Source organism: Musca domestica, unplaced genomic scaffold (assembly GCF_030504385.1).
Source record: "Musca domestica strain aabys unplaced genomic scaffold, Musca_domestica.polishedcontigs.V.1.1 1, whole genome shotgun sequence".
NCBI classification, from domain to species: Eukaryota; Metazoa; Arthropoda; class Insecta; order Diptera; family Muscidae; genus Musca; species Musca domestica.
Window position 1 is genome coordinate 14,474,393 of NW_026712114.1, and position 18,634 is coordinate 14,493,026.

The 18,634-nt window shown below is 36.6% G+C and overlaps 1 protein-coding gene across 5 annotated transcripts in view; it reads left to right on the plus strand.

Moving 5' to 3' along the window:
* Positions 1–18,634, plus strand: part of LOC101891802 (uncharacterized) — a 475,789-nt gene that overhangs the window by 391,059 nt on the left and 66,096 nt on the right. For all 5 annotated transcript variants that reach the window (XM_059119400.1, XM_059119411.1, XM_059119404.1 and 2 more), the window contains exons 12-14: positions 8,411–8,559; positions 17,744–17,894; positions 18,155–18,360. In XM_059119400.1, the coding sequence (XP_058975383.1) occupies positions 8,411–8,559; positions 17,744–17,894; positions 18,155–18,360 (506 nt within the window). The remainder of the gene's footprint in view (positions 1–8,410; positions 8,560–17,743; positions 17,895–18,154; positions 18,361–18,634) is intronic.

Genomic DNA, 18,634 nt, shown 5'->3' on the forward strand with positions numbered 1-18,634 from the left:
TAATTTCATGAGAAAATTTAATATAACTTTAGTCAATATTCCGACAGAAATACAACTTCAGCATTTGACACTTAGTTAGTATATGCCCAGATTGGGTGACGTAGACTTTCATATCTCATCTTCACACTTTTTAATAGCATTGGAGAGTGGTTTTTGAGTGGTTATAGTTGAAGCCGGACAATAATATTGTTACGAACCAAGTTTGGCTTACATCCAGTTCTCGATTTTGTTTATATGAATATACATGAAGTTTAAACTATACAGGGTGAGATGAAAAAACTGCAACCAATTTCAGACTGTTGTCATTTCTAAGCCACTCGTACGACAGCTGTAAAAATTATTCCAGTGAAAGCGCATTATATTGTTTATAAGCGTACAAAAATATTTTGGTGAGAATTTTCCAGAAAAAACAGTTATTCGTGATGAAATTCTAGCGTGATAGTGAGATTTCTCTATATTTGGCTGAAAACCCCACAAGTTGCTATCGTTAGAACACTCCAGCATTTAAATGTGAATAAATCTCTTGTGTCTTGTACCATCGCTCGTTACCGTGATACGGTGGCGTAGCCCGACGTCAAGTAAGTGGACGGAAGAAAATAGCAAAATCAGAAGAAATGGTTCGAACAGCAATGATCGAAATTGATCGAAACTCGCGTCGCAGTTGCCGAAAAATGGCTCGTGAGCTTAACATCTCGCAATATTTAATTCGGGAAATATTGAAAAACGAGCTCTGGGGTACACCACAACAGAATGAAAATAGACTCAAAAGAGCTAAAGAGTTGCTTCGCTTGGCCGAAAGTGGTGAACTGCCGAAATTAGATTTCTCCGATGAGAAAACATTCCTTGTCCAGCAGTTTGTAAACAAACAATATGAACGTGTTTACTTGCAAAAGAGTTCAGCTAAAAATGTGCACCATCTGTTGACCACCAGAACTCAAGCGCCGGCCATGGTGATGGTGTGGGATGTCATAACAGGCGATGGTTCCTCTCCGCTCGTATTAATCGACCGTTACATCAGAATAAACGCCGAATATTCTGGAGGGTGTATTAAAGCCTTGGGCACGGAAACATTTTGGGCGCTGACCTTGGACATTCCAACAGAACTCAGCCCCCATGTACTCAGCACGCGCCATCCAAGAATGGTGACAGAATGAGGTTCCTCGCTTCATTTCCAGCGCACAATGGCCACCAAAATCTCCGGATACCAACTATTGTGTCTTGAGTATTTTGGAAAGCAAGTTTGGCACTAAAGCATACCAAAGTGTCGACCCCCTCAAGCAAGCGCTTCGCCGGGAATGGGCCAAAATACCGCAGAGCAACATTCGGGCAGCGTGTGACGGTTTAGTTGGTCGTTTGTTGCAGTTTTTTAACTCACCCTGTATGTATGAAAAGGGTAATATTATAAACAAATGTTTGTGCAGGTAGCAAGAGTCATCTGTCGGTAATTATAAAAAATGCCACATAAAAATATTCCTCTCCCACTCGAAAAAAAAACAAGTCAAAATGCAGTAAGTTCGGCCGGGCCGAACTTTGAATACCCTCCAGCATTTGGAACGAATTTGGAAATTTAAAAAAAAAATGTTTAAAAAATTCTGTTAAATTTTAAAAATACCGAATATTGCCGTTATATTGGGGTCTATACGACGTGGACCTATATAGGCATCCATTACTAACGTCAAATACGATATCTCAAACAATTTCGGTGGGTATTGTACCTAAACTCCTCAAAATACCGAATATAGGGAGGTAATGATATATGGGGCCTATACGAAGACCTGGACCTGCATAGACATTTTTCTGTCACAGACTGTAGTTCCCATTACGAACTCTAAATACGTAATTTGAAACAATTCCGGTGAATAATGGCGCTAAAATCATTAAAATACCGAGGTACCGTTATATGGGGGCTATACGAAGACGTGGACTTGCACATACAATTTTCTGTCATATGCTGTAGTATCCGTTTCGAACTTCAAATACCAAAGTTGAAATGATTCCGGTGAATAATGCCGCTAAAATCATAAAAATACCGAATATCAGGAGGTACCGTTATATGGCGGCTATATGAAAACGTGGACCTACATGACCCATTTACGAACTTAACCTGCCTACTGGAAAAATAAACACGTGTACAAAATTTTAGCCTTCTATCTCAATTCGTTCGAAAGATAGCGTGATTACAACATACAGACGGACAGACAGACAGACGGAAATGGCTAAATCGACTTAGAATTTTACGCTGATCAAGAATATATATACTTTGTTGGGTCTGACATGAGTATTTCGAGGAGTTACAAACGGAATGACAAAGTTAATATACCCTCCATAGTATGGTGGAGGGTATAAAAATAGAATGTAAATCTCGGAACGAAATGGGTTAAGAGCTCCCTATGGCCACTCCTTTAAATAATTCGATTGCCTTCGTTTCAATGTTTCCACCATGGACATATATTACAACTTTTACGATAATCTTTCTCTTAGAATAATATGTTTTATAGAAAAATAGTAAAACTAAAATTTAAAACTTGTCTTCAAAATATAAATGTTCTCCTTAAGTAGATACCATTCATCTTATTTTTTTTTTTTTTTTTTTTTTTGATAAATGACAAATAAGGTATTCAAATCTCGTTTGCTCAATGACACCTAGGGCAACTTGTTAGTTCCTTAATTTTCAAATTGTTATTTCATGTCTTGGAAATTTCGTATATCTCCTCGAAACAAAAACATATACTTGCCATACATCAATTATTACTTTTTTTATATTAATGCTACTCTTTTGTCCATATCTGTCTGAAATTTGCCCACAACAACTGTTTCTAGAAATTCATTTTTGGAAACGAAGAAAAAAAAAACTTTAAACGATAAAATAAATAGTTTGAAAACTCGTTTTTCTCATCATCATCGTCGTCGTTGTCGTCATAGTGTTTGGACATACGATATGTTTTATTGCAACAAGTTTTCGATTTGAAGTAGGTATTCATGTTAATGGCATTTACCGGGAATCAGACAGGGGGACTAACAGCAGAGGCCCACGGGAATACATACATATAATGTTGAGCAAAAAAACGAAAAACAACAAAGTTTTGCTAACATATATTTGAAGTAGTTCTTAATGATTTTTTATGGCCAAAGTGAATTTTCATGTTTCGAATAATAATAACAAATATAGTTATTTAACGAACAAAAAAAAAAAACAACTTCGCAACAATATGAGCAATAGTAAGAAAGAAAACAAAAACAGGGAATTTTTTTCCAAAAATATATAAAAATATATTTCTTCTTCAGCTACCTTTCCCAGGCTGCTTTAGGGGCCAGAAAACATAGAAAGCAAACCTGTTTCACAACAAGTTGCAGAACAAAACAAAGTGAAATGCTTTATTTTTTTTCTTTCTACCCGAAAGAAATTCAAACTGTTGAAATATTTTTCGTTATATTCGTTTTTTTTTTCTTTCGATTCTACTCTCCCTCCTAGGGTTCGATCAAAACTTTAATATTTTTCCAAAAACAAAGCAAAGCAAATAGAAAAATCAAAATATAATAAAGGAATACTCTACGGATGGCAAACCTAAAGAAAATAGCAAACAAATCTATTATTTTGTTATTATATCCTTCATAGAATTACAAAAAAAAAGAATCTGCTCTCCTCCCAGACTCTCTGCTCTGCCCTTTTCACAACCCCTTTAATTCTGAAGAGCATTCTTCAATTCTCAAACAGAAGAAAAACTATAAAAAAACCAACACAGAGAAAATATTAAAATGCAGTACTTGAAATTGAAACAACCGAGAACTCACAACTCCCTTTGGGGCAAATAGACTTCCGCATTGTTGCAACACAACAACTGCAACAGTTAGCTCCAGTTACCCAAGCAGCAACAGCATCGGTAGCAACCCAAGCCAGCTCCTTTTGCTGTCACTTAGATTTGCTTATTTTAACATATGGCAAAATAGAACCAGAGCAAAAAGTACCGAGCAGCAATAAAAAAAACATTCTAAAAAATAAGAAGACTTGAGTTCTGAGATACCAAAATGTAACGAAATCCAAGCTCATATTATTTTATTTTGATAAAGTTCTACTTTCTAGTATACTTGAATGTTTTGGTTGTTTCCTGTGCAACACATATACAAATCCGTTCATACCTAGATAGATACTATTACATATTAAATAAGAGCACTATGCAAAGAAAGATACCTTATGTGGAGATTTTTTAATAGTTGAATTTGAAATACAGGTAAACCTTTGAGAATATTAAACTTTGCAGGAACTTGAGGAGCGAATTTTTTTTATTTATTTACATACAGGGTGAGATAAAGCATGTAAAAAAACAGTGAGTTCGGCCGGGTCTTTGAATACCCCCCACCATTTGGAACGAATTAGGAAATTTGTTTGAAAATGTTTCTATGTCGATTTAACCATGTTCGTCTGTGGAGATCATTATCATATCAGATCATATCTGACAGGTGCTCACGATAATTTTCGAAGGGAGTATCCGAAATAAGAGTTTTAGTCCCTTGGTATCTAGCTTTGAACGTCTGTCCGTCTATCTGGCATGTGCCCAGAATAATTCTTGAAGGGATTATCCGAAATAAGAGATTTAGTCCATTGGTCTCTTTTTTTAAGAGTCGATGCTCACGAAAATTCTCGAAGGGATTGATAACACCGGTCAACTCCTTCCTGTACCTCCACCACAAAAGGTCAACATATTCAAGGAATAGAAAGAGAAATGCAAAAAATGGCTTATCGATCCACTCCTTCTGGTACTTCCCCGCAAAGGGTCAACTTTTTAAATAGTTATAGCTGTCATAACATCGAACCACGTTCGTGATTTTCTTCAAACTTAGTATATCTCAATATTTTTACCAATGTTACGAAAAGTGCGAGTATGCAGTTTATCGGCAAACTTTTTACCCGTACCCCACCCTCACAATGGGTAAAAATGTTGACTCTAAGGATTATTGAAAATCTTTAAGTTTATAAATATTAAACCACGACAGTAAGAACTGCTAAAAATCCGACCATGTGGTACCCTACAACACTACAATATGATAGAAGCCCCTTTATGTCCAAATCCATTTTGCTTTTGAAATTATGTCACCGAGCACTGCCCAGATATTATCCTTAGTATTTTGCCCAGAGAAATTTGCCCAATATTTACGCACTCCGTCGTGCTGTTAGTTGTTGTGGTCGATTTTACAGATAATATAATTCAATGATTATCCAAAATGCTAGAATTCTTCACTGTCCTTAACTCTCTTCTCAGGCGTGTCCATTGGCTTCAATTGTGTGATCAGGAAAATTTTTCTATTGGTTCATTTTAACCCCTAAATACTTTGCGAGCATCCATTTGTGTATTTTAAATTTCGTCTGTAAGTTATAATCGGTAAATGGAAATGTTGATATTTTTCACACAAAAGTAGAGGTCCATTCTACTCGCTGTACTAAACTCTAACTTCATGCGAGTTCGTTCCCTTTGATTTCTATTTATGACCTTTATAACGGCTGCAAGATCAGGAACATTTTTATACCCAACACCACAAGGTGGTCAGGGTATTATGTCTTTGTGCATTTGTTTGTAACAGGCAAAAGGAAACGAGATAGACCCATAGTTCCTTTTGATGATCTGCATAGAATCACTTTCTGAGTTGATTTATGCATGTCAGTCCGTCTGCCCATGTATTCCTGTAAACAAAATGCAGGTCGCATTTATTATCCGATTGAGATGAAATTTTGCAAACAACATTTGTTTGGCCCAAGGACGAACCCTATTGAAATTGGAGATAATCGGTAAAAATTTAGATATAGCTCCCATATATATCTTCGTCCGATTTGCCTTTTATTGTGCACCAAACGTCTAAAATTTGCCCGAATAGTATGGAATTTTGCACATACAACCAAATTAGGCCTGAAAATAAGTATGCCAAATTTTAACGAAATCGGTTCAGATATAGCTATAGCTCCCATATATATTGTTCATCCGATTTGTTATTTTTGTCCTCCGCAGCCGTAATATGCACTCTGTAACAACAATATTTGTGGAAATATATAAACGGCAGCTCAGAAATACCTTTGCTAAATTTTATCGAGATCGGTTCAGATTTGGATACAGCTCCCATATATAACTTCGTCCGATTTACCATCTATTGTGCACCAAACGTCTAATATTTGTCCAAATGGGATGGAATTTGGTACATACGACCGAATTTATTCTAGAAGGTAGTATGCCAAATTTGGTGAAGATCGGTTCAGATATTGTTATAGCTCCCATATATATTGTTCATCCCATTTGTTGTATTTGTTACCCACAGCCGTAATATGCACTCCGTAACAACGATATTCAGGGAAATATATCAAATACAGCTCAGAAATATCTTTGCCAAATTTTAGCGAGATCGGTTCAGATTTGGATATAGTTCCCATATATATTTTTATCCGATTTCAAATTAATTGTGCACCAAATGTTCAATACAAGTCCGAATTTAAAAGATACAAATGCTTCGGCCTAACCCTACCCTTGTGAAAATGTTCGTGGGGATCGGACGACAATTGCAATCTGTATATAATAACCCCAACCTGTGTTGCAAGTTGAAAAAATATTACAAAATGTACACTTCAGTATTATAAGTGAAATTAAAAAAATCGCATGCGATAAAAAATTTGAGAAAATAAAAAAATTCACAAAATACTACAAAATCTATAATAACATCATTATTGACATATTTTTATTCGATTTTTTTAGATTTTATTCTTTTATGTTAAGAGGACATTTTGAATTGACAAAATTTGTCAAAATTAGTCAGAATTGACCTGTTCGTCTTTTTGTGATTTCGCCGGCATTAAAAATATTCACGGTTTAATGGTGAATTTTACTTTTATTTAACACAATGTTATGGTCTATTTCACCCACTAAATAGTAGCCGATGACCATCAAAATTGGAAGACTTCTGCCCAGCCCTGAGCTCTAGGCCCATGCTAACTTCCGTTTTGATTGGTAATGATAATTGCGACCTGTAGAGTAACTGCAATATCAGGAAATTTTTCAGTTTTTTGGTTCATTTCAACCCCTAAATATTATACGATCATCTCCAAAAGCCCCTCCTCTATTCTAAATTTGATATAATTGCGACCTGTAGGGTGATTACAAATTAACATGTCTGTTCATGAAAGGACAGACATACATTGCTAGATCGACTCAGTTTGGCGAGATACGAAGAATCATATATACTTTCCAATATTTCGAGGTGTTACATAATTTTTGGCCCAATCAAACTTATAATACCCCCAAAACATAGTGTTGTAGGGTATAAAAAAAATTAACGGTAACCTTCAAATATTATCTAAAAATATCTGACTTCCAGTAGTCCTTAAAATCTTAAAAATTTACATATGCAAGGTTACTGTTAAAATACCTTATAAGCTCGCCCTAAAAAGTAAACAAGTCACCCCTACAAAAAATGACATAGGTGTTTCAAAGTCAGCCTTAAAAACTCTTAAAAATGTATGACTGTAGCCTCCTTAAATTCTACAAAAAATATTTTTTTGTAAGCTCTCCAATTTATCCCTAAAAAGTCTTGAAGTTCAATTTACCAACTCGCTTATAAAAATAAAATGTTTAAAAGTCCCCGACTGAAAACAAAAAAATATTTAAAGTCCCTGATTGAAACTACTTTTAGTATAAAAATGCACGAATAATCAACAAATATAATCCTCGATTGAAAATATTCTTAAAAAACAAAATTATAGAACTGGTATATTTCACGAAAAGTCTTGATTTTTTATTCCTTTTTTGAGCCATGGCTATAGTACCTTGAAGTAGATCCAATGCTTGTTGGCCCTTTAAGTCCTTTCTAAATAAATAATAAAAAAATTTAAATATCTTTAACATTTTAAAAACACCACCAGCGAAAAAGACCAACGTCATGTCTCAAAAGAAAATTGTCATGTTTTCTATGAGTGTTCTGTAGTACTCATTATAAGAATATCATACATTTGTAGACCCATTATGTATTTTAGGTTATGAAGTAGACCATGTTAATTACTACGCCCAAGGCTACATCAATTGTTCTCACACACACTCAGCCAGCAAGCTAGGCAGCAAGAGAAAATAGAAATAAACGAAGCAAGAAAAAAACACAACTGATCTCAAAAGAAAGTGTAACCAAAGAATATTTCTTGTCCTTTTTGTTGGATTATGGGTGTACCTAAGTGAGGGAGTGTGGGGGGGGGGGGGGGGATGATGTGTAATAAGTACACACCCACACATACTCGCATATGTGCATTATAAAATATTCATGCGGATGCTAGAGTCATTCTTTCTCCATGGCTTTTAATACTCACTCTTTATGTTTATGCATTTCCTTTCATTTGATTCCTTTTCTTCTCATTCTCTTCTTGTTTTTTTCCTTTATTTTGCAGATTCACCCCGCTGTAAACCAGGCACTGAACAAACATCCATTGGCGCCATAAATATGCACTCAATACCGGTCAAATGTGAAGTAGATGCTGATCCACCAGATTCGGTGAAATTTAGTTGGACCTACAACAATACCAGAAATGTGTCACCCGTAAGTATACAAAAAGCAACCTTTTTATCTGTACTCGTATGAGTGTACCAACATGGTACACATCAATTATATTTCTTACATGAGAATTTTTTTTTTTGAAATTTCATCTAATTGACCTCTTCAATTCTGCAATGTGTAAGCAACTTCGTTGAACTTATTCTTCGTACGAAGAAATAGTGCATGACCCCTAAGTTCGACCATATGACCATTTACCATAAATTTCAACCCGAAGGCCTTCAACATATTAAAAATTGAGGAGAATACGAACCAAAAAATATGTTTAACTCCTTTGCTCTTTGCATTTTGGCTTCTTCGAGGAGATGTTGTTGTAGGAGCTGATGTTGAATGTAGTTGGCATCCTTTATGGGATTTACGCTGCACGTACAAAAGGAGGGGACAATTGCAAATCTATAAGCAATCAAAGAGCCTGTGCAAACATTCAATGACACTCACTCATACACACACACACAGCCATTCGTACATACCGGGTAAAACCCCTAGAGTAATGCGACAAAGAGCACACACACACACACACACACACACACACAAAGTAGTACCACAAAGAAAAGTCAAAAGATGCTGCAGTTGGGAAAACTCAAAAGGAAAACAAACATTTTATTCTCTTTCTGACAGTGAACAAACAGGAGAAGAGAAGGCCAACTGTCCGGCTGACAGGCAGAAGACTGACTACTTCAGTTGAAAGTTTCTTCAGTAACAATTATTGAGTTTTCTAAATATTTAATGAAAACATTGATGACGATGATGACTTTTTGAAAAAAACTAGGGGTTTCCAAATAACACTGACCAATGACTGAGGAGGTTCACTTGTAATTTGGCCCTGTGAAGTAGGTACTTTAAGGGATAAAGTAAAAAAACATTATAGGGAATTATGTGGGTGGACAGTTACTTTGAAATTTGTATGTGGATATTACATTTCAAATGTGCATTCACATGTGTCTGTGTGTGTGCGTATTCATGTTCGATTTTGATTCCATGAACTCATGTTATTATTACCTTTGAAGTTTAGGTAAATAGCTCAGTTTTGGAAATTGAAGTATATGAGATGGATTCCAAGTTTTCAAATTAAAATGCAATATTGGCTTGTGAAAATTGCCAGTGGGTGTATTTGGGATGCAGATATTTGTGTCACAATATTTATTGTGATAGTGTAAGAGATATACTGTCAATAAATAAAGGTTGATTTTTTATACCCCACACCAAACAGTGGTAAGGGTATTATGTCTTTGTGCTTTTTATTTGTACCATGGACAACGAAGCGAGGTAGACCCATATTTACCTTTGAGGATCTTCATATAATAACTCTCTGAGTCGATTCATACATGTCAGCCCGTCCGTCCTTTTTGTGAGCAAAATGCAGGCAGATGACATTTTCCAAACAATATTTGTTGAAATTGGTGACAATCGGTTCAAATTTAGATATAGCTCCCAAATATATCTTCAACCGATTTCGGGTTAATTGTACACCAAATGGCTAATATTAGCCCAAATGGACTGCATTTTAGCAAATCCGACTTAACTTATCTTAGAAACAAATTCGGCGAAAATCGGTTCAGATATTGCTATCGCTCCCATATATATGTTTCATCCGAATTGCGGTCTTAAGTAACTCACTCCATATGCACTCCTCAGAAATAATTTTATTTTCAGAAACAGCTCGGAAATTACTGTATAAAATTTTATCAAGATCGGTGCATATTTGGATATAGCTCCCATATGTATATTTAACCGATTTCAGGTTTTTTTGTGCTGCATATGCCTAATATCAGACCAAATGGCTAGATTAAAAGCAAGGCTAGATTAAAAGCAAGTGCGTCAACTTTTGGCGAAAATCGGTTCAGATAAAGCTATAGTTCCCATATACAGGGTGAGATAAAAGACTGCAACAAAGTCAAACGCCATAATTTTTACATTTTTATACCCTATACCTTGGAAAGGAGGGTATATTAACTTTGTCATTCCATTTATATCTTCTCTAAATATTCGTCGTAAACCCAATAAAGTATAAATACATAATCAGCATAAAATTCTGAGTCGATTTAACGATGTCCGTCTGTTGAAATCACGATACAGCCCACATACAGACGTAGAGCGTAAAAATTGTATAGTCCCCATATAACGGTACTTCCCGATATTCGGTATTTTGATTATTTTTGCCACATTTTTTACGAATTTTTCTGAAAACTTTTATTTGTAAGTCATAATGGGTTCTGGCTACGGTGACGAAACATTGTATAGCCCCATATAGCGGAACCTCCCGATATTCGATATTTTGATGATTTTTGCCACATTTCCTAAATATATGTCTAAGAATTGGTATTTGTGGGTCATAATGGGTTCTACTGTTTCCTTTACCCTAAGATGGAGGGTATAAAAAGTTCGACCCGGCCGAACTCAATGTTTTTTACTTGTTTTTTTTTTTTATTTTTATTGAATGAAAGCAAAAAATGTCGAAAAAAGCATCAATTTCAGAATAAGTTTAGACTTTTTCGAGTTGGTCACCTTTGGTACAAACTATGACCTTCAAACGACCAATGAAACCGTCACACGATGCCGGAATGTTGCTGGTATTTTTGTCCATTCCCTGCGAAGCGCTTGCTTAAGGTCATCGGTACTTTAGAATTTTTTAGTGCCAACCTTGTTTTCCAAAGTACTCCAGACACAATGGTCCAACGGATTGTTATCCGGAGATTTTTGTGCCCATTGTGCGCTGGAAATGAAGCGAGGAACCTCATTTAGTAACCATTCTTGGGTGGCGCGTGCTGAGTGCGATGGTGCTGAGTCCTGTTGGAGTGCCCAAGATCTGCGGCCAAAATGTTTGAGTGCCCAAGGCTTTAATTTCGCGATAATATTCGGCATTTATTCTGATGCCACGGTCGATTAATACGAGCGGGGAGCGACCATCGCCCACACCATCACCATGGCCGACGCTTGAGTTCTGGTGGCCAATCGAAGGTGCATATTTTCAGCTGACCTCTTTGGCAAGTAAAAACGATAATTTTGTTGGTTTACAAACTGCTGGACAACGAATGTTTTCTCATCGAAGAAACCCAAATTCGGCAGTTCCCCACTTTCGGCCAAGCGAAGAAACTCTTTAGCTGTTTTGAGTCTATTTTTTTTCTGTTGCGGTGTAAGTTCTTGCACGTTTCGGAATTTCAATGGCTTTACCCCGAGCTCATTCTTCAATATTTGCCGAATGGAATATTGCGGTATGTTCAGCTCACAAGCCATTTTTCGGCCACTGCGACGTGGGTTTCGATCAAGACGTTTCTGCACTTTTCAAACCATTTCTGCTGATGTTGCTCTTTTCTGCCGTCCACTTCCTTGACGTCGGGCTACGCTACCAGTATTACAATAACGAGCGATGGTACGAGACAGAAAAGATTTATTCACATTTAAATGCTGGAGAGCTCTATCTATAGCCACTTGTTGTTTTCCTGCCAAATATAAAGAAATCACACTACCACCAGGGTTCTTCATAAAACCCAGGCTTAAAACCTTGCGGTTTATAGTTAAGCACACTACACACGGAGTGTAGTTCTGCGAACATAAAGGGTTCTTAAAAGTCTGACATCTGCATTAGCAATTTATGATAATTATTATTTTTTGCTGAGGGGTATTTCGAAGAAAATCATCCGACTGAACACTATCAATCAGAGTTTTTTCTTACACCATAATCCGAAAATCTGCCATAAATTCCAAAATATTTCCCACAAATTTCCAATTCCCTGTTTAATTACCAATTTCAATTCACTGTATCCACAAACATATCTAACACCACTTTCTGTCAAAATTCTTAGTATTTTTCTTTTTTTGTGGCCATTTGAAATAACCTCTTGACTACAAATACTACCACACGTATCCTTTTGACTACTGTTGCTGGCACTCTATTGCAATGAATAAAGAAGAAAAAACTACACAGTCTGCTTACACAAAAGTTTTGCAACAATACCAAAAGGAACAAAAACACATACACAAACAAACAAGTATTCAGGCAGGCAGACAGACAGACAAAGAGTCATTCATTCATTCTTTCGTTCATTCACTGGTCACAGGAGACATGCAGGCAGACAAACGGACGGACGGGCGGACAGACAGTTGTACATGCATACAAATATACGTGACTTGGCTTGAGACCTAATCGAATTTTATAAATTATTTATAATCTATTGAAAATGGTCTCTTCTCTTTTACCAAAAATATGATCAATGGTGTGTATGTGTGTGTGTGTGTTGGTGAGTCCTTTGGAAGCCATTCATGGGGTTATATTGGCTCACAAAAAGGACTTGCACTTGTCTTTTGGCTTTCAACCAATTTCCATTACTACAGCACGAGCTGGAGAGAATGAAATGAAAGCACAAGGGTATAGCTACTTACCAATGCACTTGAGTTCAATTCTCAATGAATTATAATGAAGATTGGTTTTATTTGTCGAAGTGTATGTGTCCATGTGCACATACATATGCACATATTTGTGTTGTCTGTCATTCATACTTAGTTTTCAATAAATACAAGAGTAAAACTATAATTTAACTGACAACTGACACATACAGATGATGACAATTTTTAGTTGCATCACAGGTGTATGTGATTGCCTGGGTATGAATGTGTAGACATACATACATATGTATGTACCTTTGCTCGATGGGTGTTTTTCTTCTTTTTATACCCTCCACCATACATAGTATAGAGGGTATATTAAGTTCGTAATTCCGTTTGTAAGTCATCGAAATAATCATTTTAGACCCAACAAAGTATATATATTCATGATCAGCGTAAAATTCTGAGACGATTTAGCCCTGACCGTCCGTCTGTCCGTCAGTCCGTATGTTGGAATCACGCTACAGTCTAAACGAATTAAGATAGGAAGCTAAAATTTTGCACAGATCTCTATTTTGTCTGCAGGCAGGTCAAGTTCGAAGATGGGCTATATCGGTCCACGATATCGTATAGCCCCCATATAACGGTACCCCCCGATATTCGGTATTTCGATGATGTTAGCCACATTTTTCAATGGAATTGTCTGAAAATCCACAAAAGGAGTCCCTTGTGGGCATTTTACACCCTAAAAAAGAATTGTCTATATAGGTCCACGATATCGTATAGCTCCGATATAATGGTACCCCCGATATTCGGTGTTTTGATGTTTTTAGCCACATTTTTCAACGGATTGGTCACAAGGGGTTCTTTGTACACAAGGGGTTCTTTGTGAGCACTCCCCCCCCCCCCCCCCCCTCCGGCAGAGAATTCTCTATATAAGTTAACGATAACGTATAGCTCCCAAATAACAGTAACCCGCGATATTCGTTTTTTTGATAATTTTTAGCCACATTTTCCAATCGTATTGTCTGAAAATCCACACACGGAGTTCTTTGGGCGCACTTAACCCCCTGAAACGGAATTGTTTATATAGGTCCACAATATCGTATATCCCACCAAATAACGTTACTCCCCTATATTCGGCATTTTGATGATTTTAGCCACTTTTTCCAATGAAATTATCTGAAAATCCACACAAGGAGTTCCTTGTGAGTACTTTACACTGAGACATAGATTTGTCTTAATAGGTCTACAATATCATATACACCCCCATATATTGGCTCCACATGGATCTTATTTTTTTTTTGAAAATTTTCTAATTCGTTCCAAATGGTGGAGGGTATTCAAAGTTCGACCCGGCCGAACTTACTGCTTTTTTACTTGTTTCTCCCTTTTTTCGCAGCATGTCTGAAAAGTTTCACACATATACATATATATGTTTGTTTGTGACAGAATTGGTAATTTATTGTTAATGTCTGATAAATTTCTATGTACGCTCAAATATATATATTATGGCAACCATATCAAATACATTCCTACCTACCGAACAGAACCACTTGAAGAGCAAATATTTCTCCATCAATATTTACTGAAGTGATTCATTTCGTTTATGTGCCACTGCAATTCTATTATGGATGGTTAGTAAAGTTTGTACAAATGTGGGTTAATGGGTACTTTGGAAATGTTCACATGTTGGTGATGATGGTGTGTGTGTGTGTTCAGCGGAGAATTGGGTAGGGGACTAAATGGTACTTGAAGAAAATTATTTTTCATATCAATATCTAATTAAAGAAATCCTTTTAAACGAATTTTCACCCTTTGTGTGTTAGACGAAATTAAGGTTAAGGATAATTGTGAACTGACGCTGAATAGTGAGCTTAAAATTACTGCAAATATTAACAAAAGGTCAATTACCTAGCAAATTTTCAACAGAGGATAGACTGACTAAGTTGAGAAATGTATTAGTCCCTAAAAAAAATACAAAGCACAAGAACTTATGTTTTCATTACCAAATAATGTGTAGCGTTGTCAAAGAGTTTGAAAATAATTTTCGCATTAAAGGAAAGGGCAATTACTGGGTAAAAATTTGGAAACCCTACGGGACCAATGACCCATTAAATAGGTAATTTAAACGAACTATCTTCTGCATTACCAGTCGAATAAAAATAATGGATTATTCCTTAAAGAGAAATAATTTATTTTTACATTACCACATAATGAGTAACATCGAGGGAAAGCGCACGTGTCCAACCATAAAACCAGAAGTTGTGAGTTCGGAATCGACAACAACATAACATAAACCAGTAAAGAAAGTCTTAAAGTCGGGCGGGGCCGACTTTGTGATACACCACTTTGCTAATTTAGTAGAGCTCCACATAACAATTAAAAGTTTTTATGGGAGAATTCAATCATACACGTTATGATTATAATTGTAATTTAAAGTTCAAAGAGCTAAATATGCCGAAGCATTTGTATCTTTTAAATTCGGACTTGTATTGCCCATTAGGTGCACAACTAATTTGAAATCGGATAAATATATATGTGAGCTATATCCAAATCTGAACCGATCACGATAAAATTTGGCAAAGATATTTCTGAGCTTTATTTGATATATTTCCCCAAATATTGTTGTTACAGAGTGCATATTACGGCTGCGGAGAACGAAAATAACAAATCGGATGAACAATATATATGGGAGCTATAGCTATATCTGAACCGATTTCGATTAAATTTGGCATACTTATTTTGAAGTCCAATCTGATCGTACGTGCAAAATTCCATACTATTCGGACTGATATTACACGTTTGGTGCACAATAAAAGGCAAATCGGACGAAGATATATATGGGAGCTATATCTAAATTTTGACCGATTATCTCCAATTTCAATAGGGTTCGTCCTTGGGCCAAACAAATGATTTGTGCAAAGTTTCATCTGGATAGGGCAATAAATGCGAACTGTACTTTGTTTACAAAAATACATGGACAGACGGACGGACGGACATGCATAAATCGACTCAGAATGTGATTCTATGCAGATCATCAAAAGGAACTATGGGTCTATCTCGTTTCCTTTGCCTGTTACAAACAAATGCACAAAGACATAATACCCTGACCACCTTGTGGTGTAGGGTATAAAAATAATTATGAAAAAGTGTATCGGCGTTTTGAAAGTTCCCATAGATTATTTAAATATATTTTAACTTATTATTATTCACATTGTTGACCCTGAATGGAGTAGGCTCCGGAGGAATGGGCCAATATTATCCATTTTGTATAAGACCTGAATAAATATGTTACACAGGATAAAATAAAAAGACTGTAACAAAGTCAAACGCCATAATTTTTAGATTTTTTTTTAATTTTATTGAATGAAAGCAAACAGTCAAAAATAGCATAAAAATTTATAATAAGTTTAGATTTGTTCGAATTGGTCACCTTTGGCACGAACTATGGCCTTCAAACGGCCAGTGAAACCGTCACACGCTGCCCGAATGTTGCTCGGCGATATTTTGGCCCATTCCGGGCGAAGCGCTTGCTTGAGGTGATCGACCCTTTGGTATTTTTTAATGCCAACCTTGCTTTCCAAAATACTCTAGACACAATAGTCCAATAAATTTGTATCCGGGGATTTTGGTGGCCATTGTGCGCTGGAAATGAAGCGAGGAACCTCATTTTGTAACCATTCTTGGGTGGCGCGTGCTGAGTGCCATGGTGCCGAGTCCTGTTGGAATGTCCAAGGTCTCCAGCAAAAATGTTTGCTTGTCCAAGGCTTTAATACACCCTCCATAATATTTTCTCGATAATATTCGGCAATTATTCTGATGCCACGGTCGATTAATATGAGCGGAGAACTACCCTCGGCTGTTATGGCAGCCCACACCATCACCATTGCCGGCGCTTGAGTTCTGGTGGCCAACCGAAGGTGCACATTCTTAGCTGACCTCTTTGGCATGTAAACACGATCATGTTGTTTGTTTACAAACTACCGGACAACGAATGTTTTCTCATCGGAGAAACCCAAATTCGGCAGTTCACCACTTTCGGCCAAGTGAAGCAACTCTTTAGCTCCTTTGAGTCTATTTTCTTTCCGTTGCAGTGTAAGTTCTTGCACTTTTTGCAATTTCAATAGCTTTACCCCGACCTCATTTTTCAATAATTGCCGAATGGAATATTGCGATAGGTTCAGCTCACGAGGCATTTTTCGGCCACTACGACGGGGGTTTCGTTCAAGTCGCTTTTTTACTTTTCGAACCATTTCTGCTGATGTTGCTGTTTTCCTCCGTCTACTTCCTTGACACCCGGGCTACGCTACCAGTACCACGCTAACGAGCGATGGTACGAGACACAAAAGATTTATTCACATTTAAATGCTGAAGTGCTCTAACGATAGCCACTTGTTGTTTTCCAGCCAAATATAAAGAAATCACAGCATCACGCTTGAATTCCATCACGAATAACTTTTATTTCTGGAAAATTCTCACCAAAATGCTGTTGTTCGCTTGTAAACAACTACTGGAATAATTTTAACAGCTGTCGGTCGAGTGGCTTAGAAATGACAGCAGTCTGAAGTTCGTTGCAGTTTTTTCATGTCACCCTGTAGAATTGTGGTTGTTCGTAGTTATTTTATCGTTCTTAATGAACCAACTAGTTCATGAGGTTTTTACGGCTGAAATTAGTATTAATTTTATTTAAAATAAACCCCATAGATTAACATGAAATACCAGGGGTTCTTCCTATCGATTCGCATGGAATCCTTGGCGTTCCAAACGAGCCCTGGCGCACAGTGAGTCAAGATGTTCGTTCTCATTAAATAACATTTTTGTTTTTTCTTTTTTTTCGTTTTAGGTCTTGAATTCGAGAATACAATCGAATGGTCTGGTGAGCACAGTAACGTACCTGCCTCAAACCGATTCCGAACTAATAACATTGGCATGTTGGGCGAGTAATGCAGTCGGTCGTCAGACAACGCCGTGTCTGGTGCATATTTTACCAGCAAGTAAGTATTATATGGAAAAGAGAGGATTGCAAAATAAGTTTGACGCCTCAAACTGACCTATCATAGGGATTTGGACCTATATTTGTCTGTTACACATAAAAATATGACTTAACTTTTTAAAAATTAGACTAAAACTACGAAGAAAATTAGACATGCTACATTTTAAAGTCTAAACAAAATGAGAATCTATCTATTTTTACATTATTTGGCTTGGATTTGACATTCGATTATATATCGTACCTTTTTTTTACTCCACTCAGATCCCCCGGAAACACCCAGATCTTGTGAGCTACGCAATGACACCGTCTTGGAAGTGGTTTGCGTTGCTGGCAGTGACGGTGGCCTCTCACAATATTTTGTCCTGGAAGTTGTGGGCGGTGACCCCATGTACGGAGTAAATGATGCAACGCGCAGCTTTAATGATGCAAATCCGGGAGAAAATGAAATATCCACAATGAATGACCAGGTAAGACAAAAAAAGAAAAAAATAGAATATTTCTTGGAATCCAAATTCAATATGCAAACAAAATATCTAGCATCTAAAAATACCAACGAAAATCAACCTACCCACTCCCCCCTATCTTGGCGGCAAAAAAAATTAACTTTCATTTCAAAAGTTTTATTTTTGAATTATTCAAAATCTTCAACATGTTGACCTTAGGCGAAGAGCAACAAGGAACAACAATAACAACATACTTCATTGTTCATTCGGTTTTAATATTTATGGGATTTTATTTGTG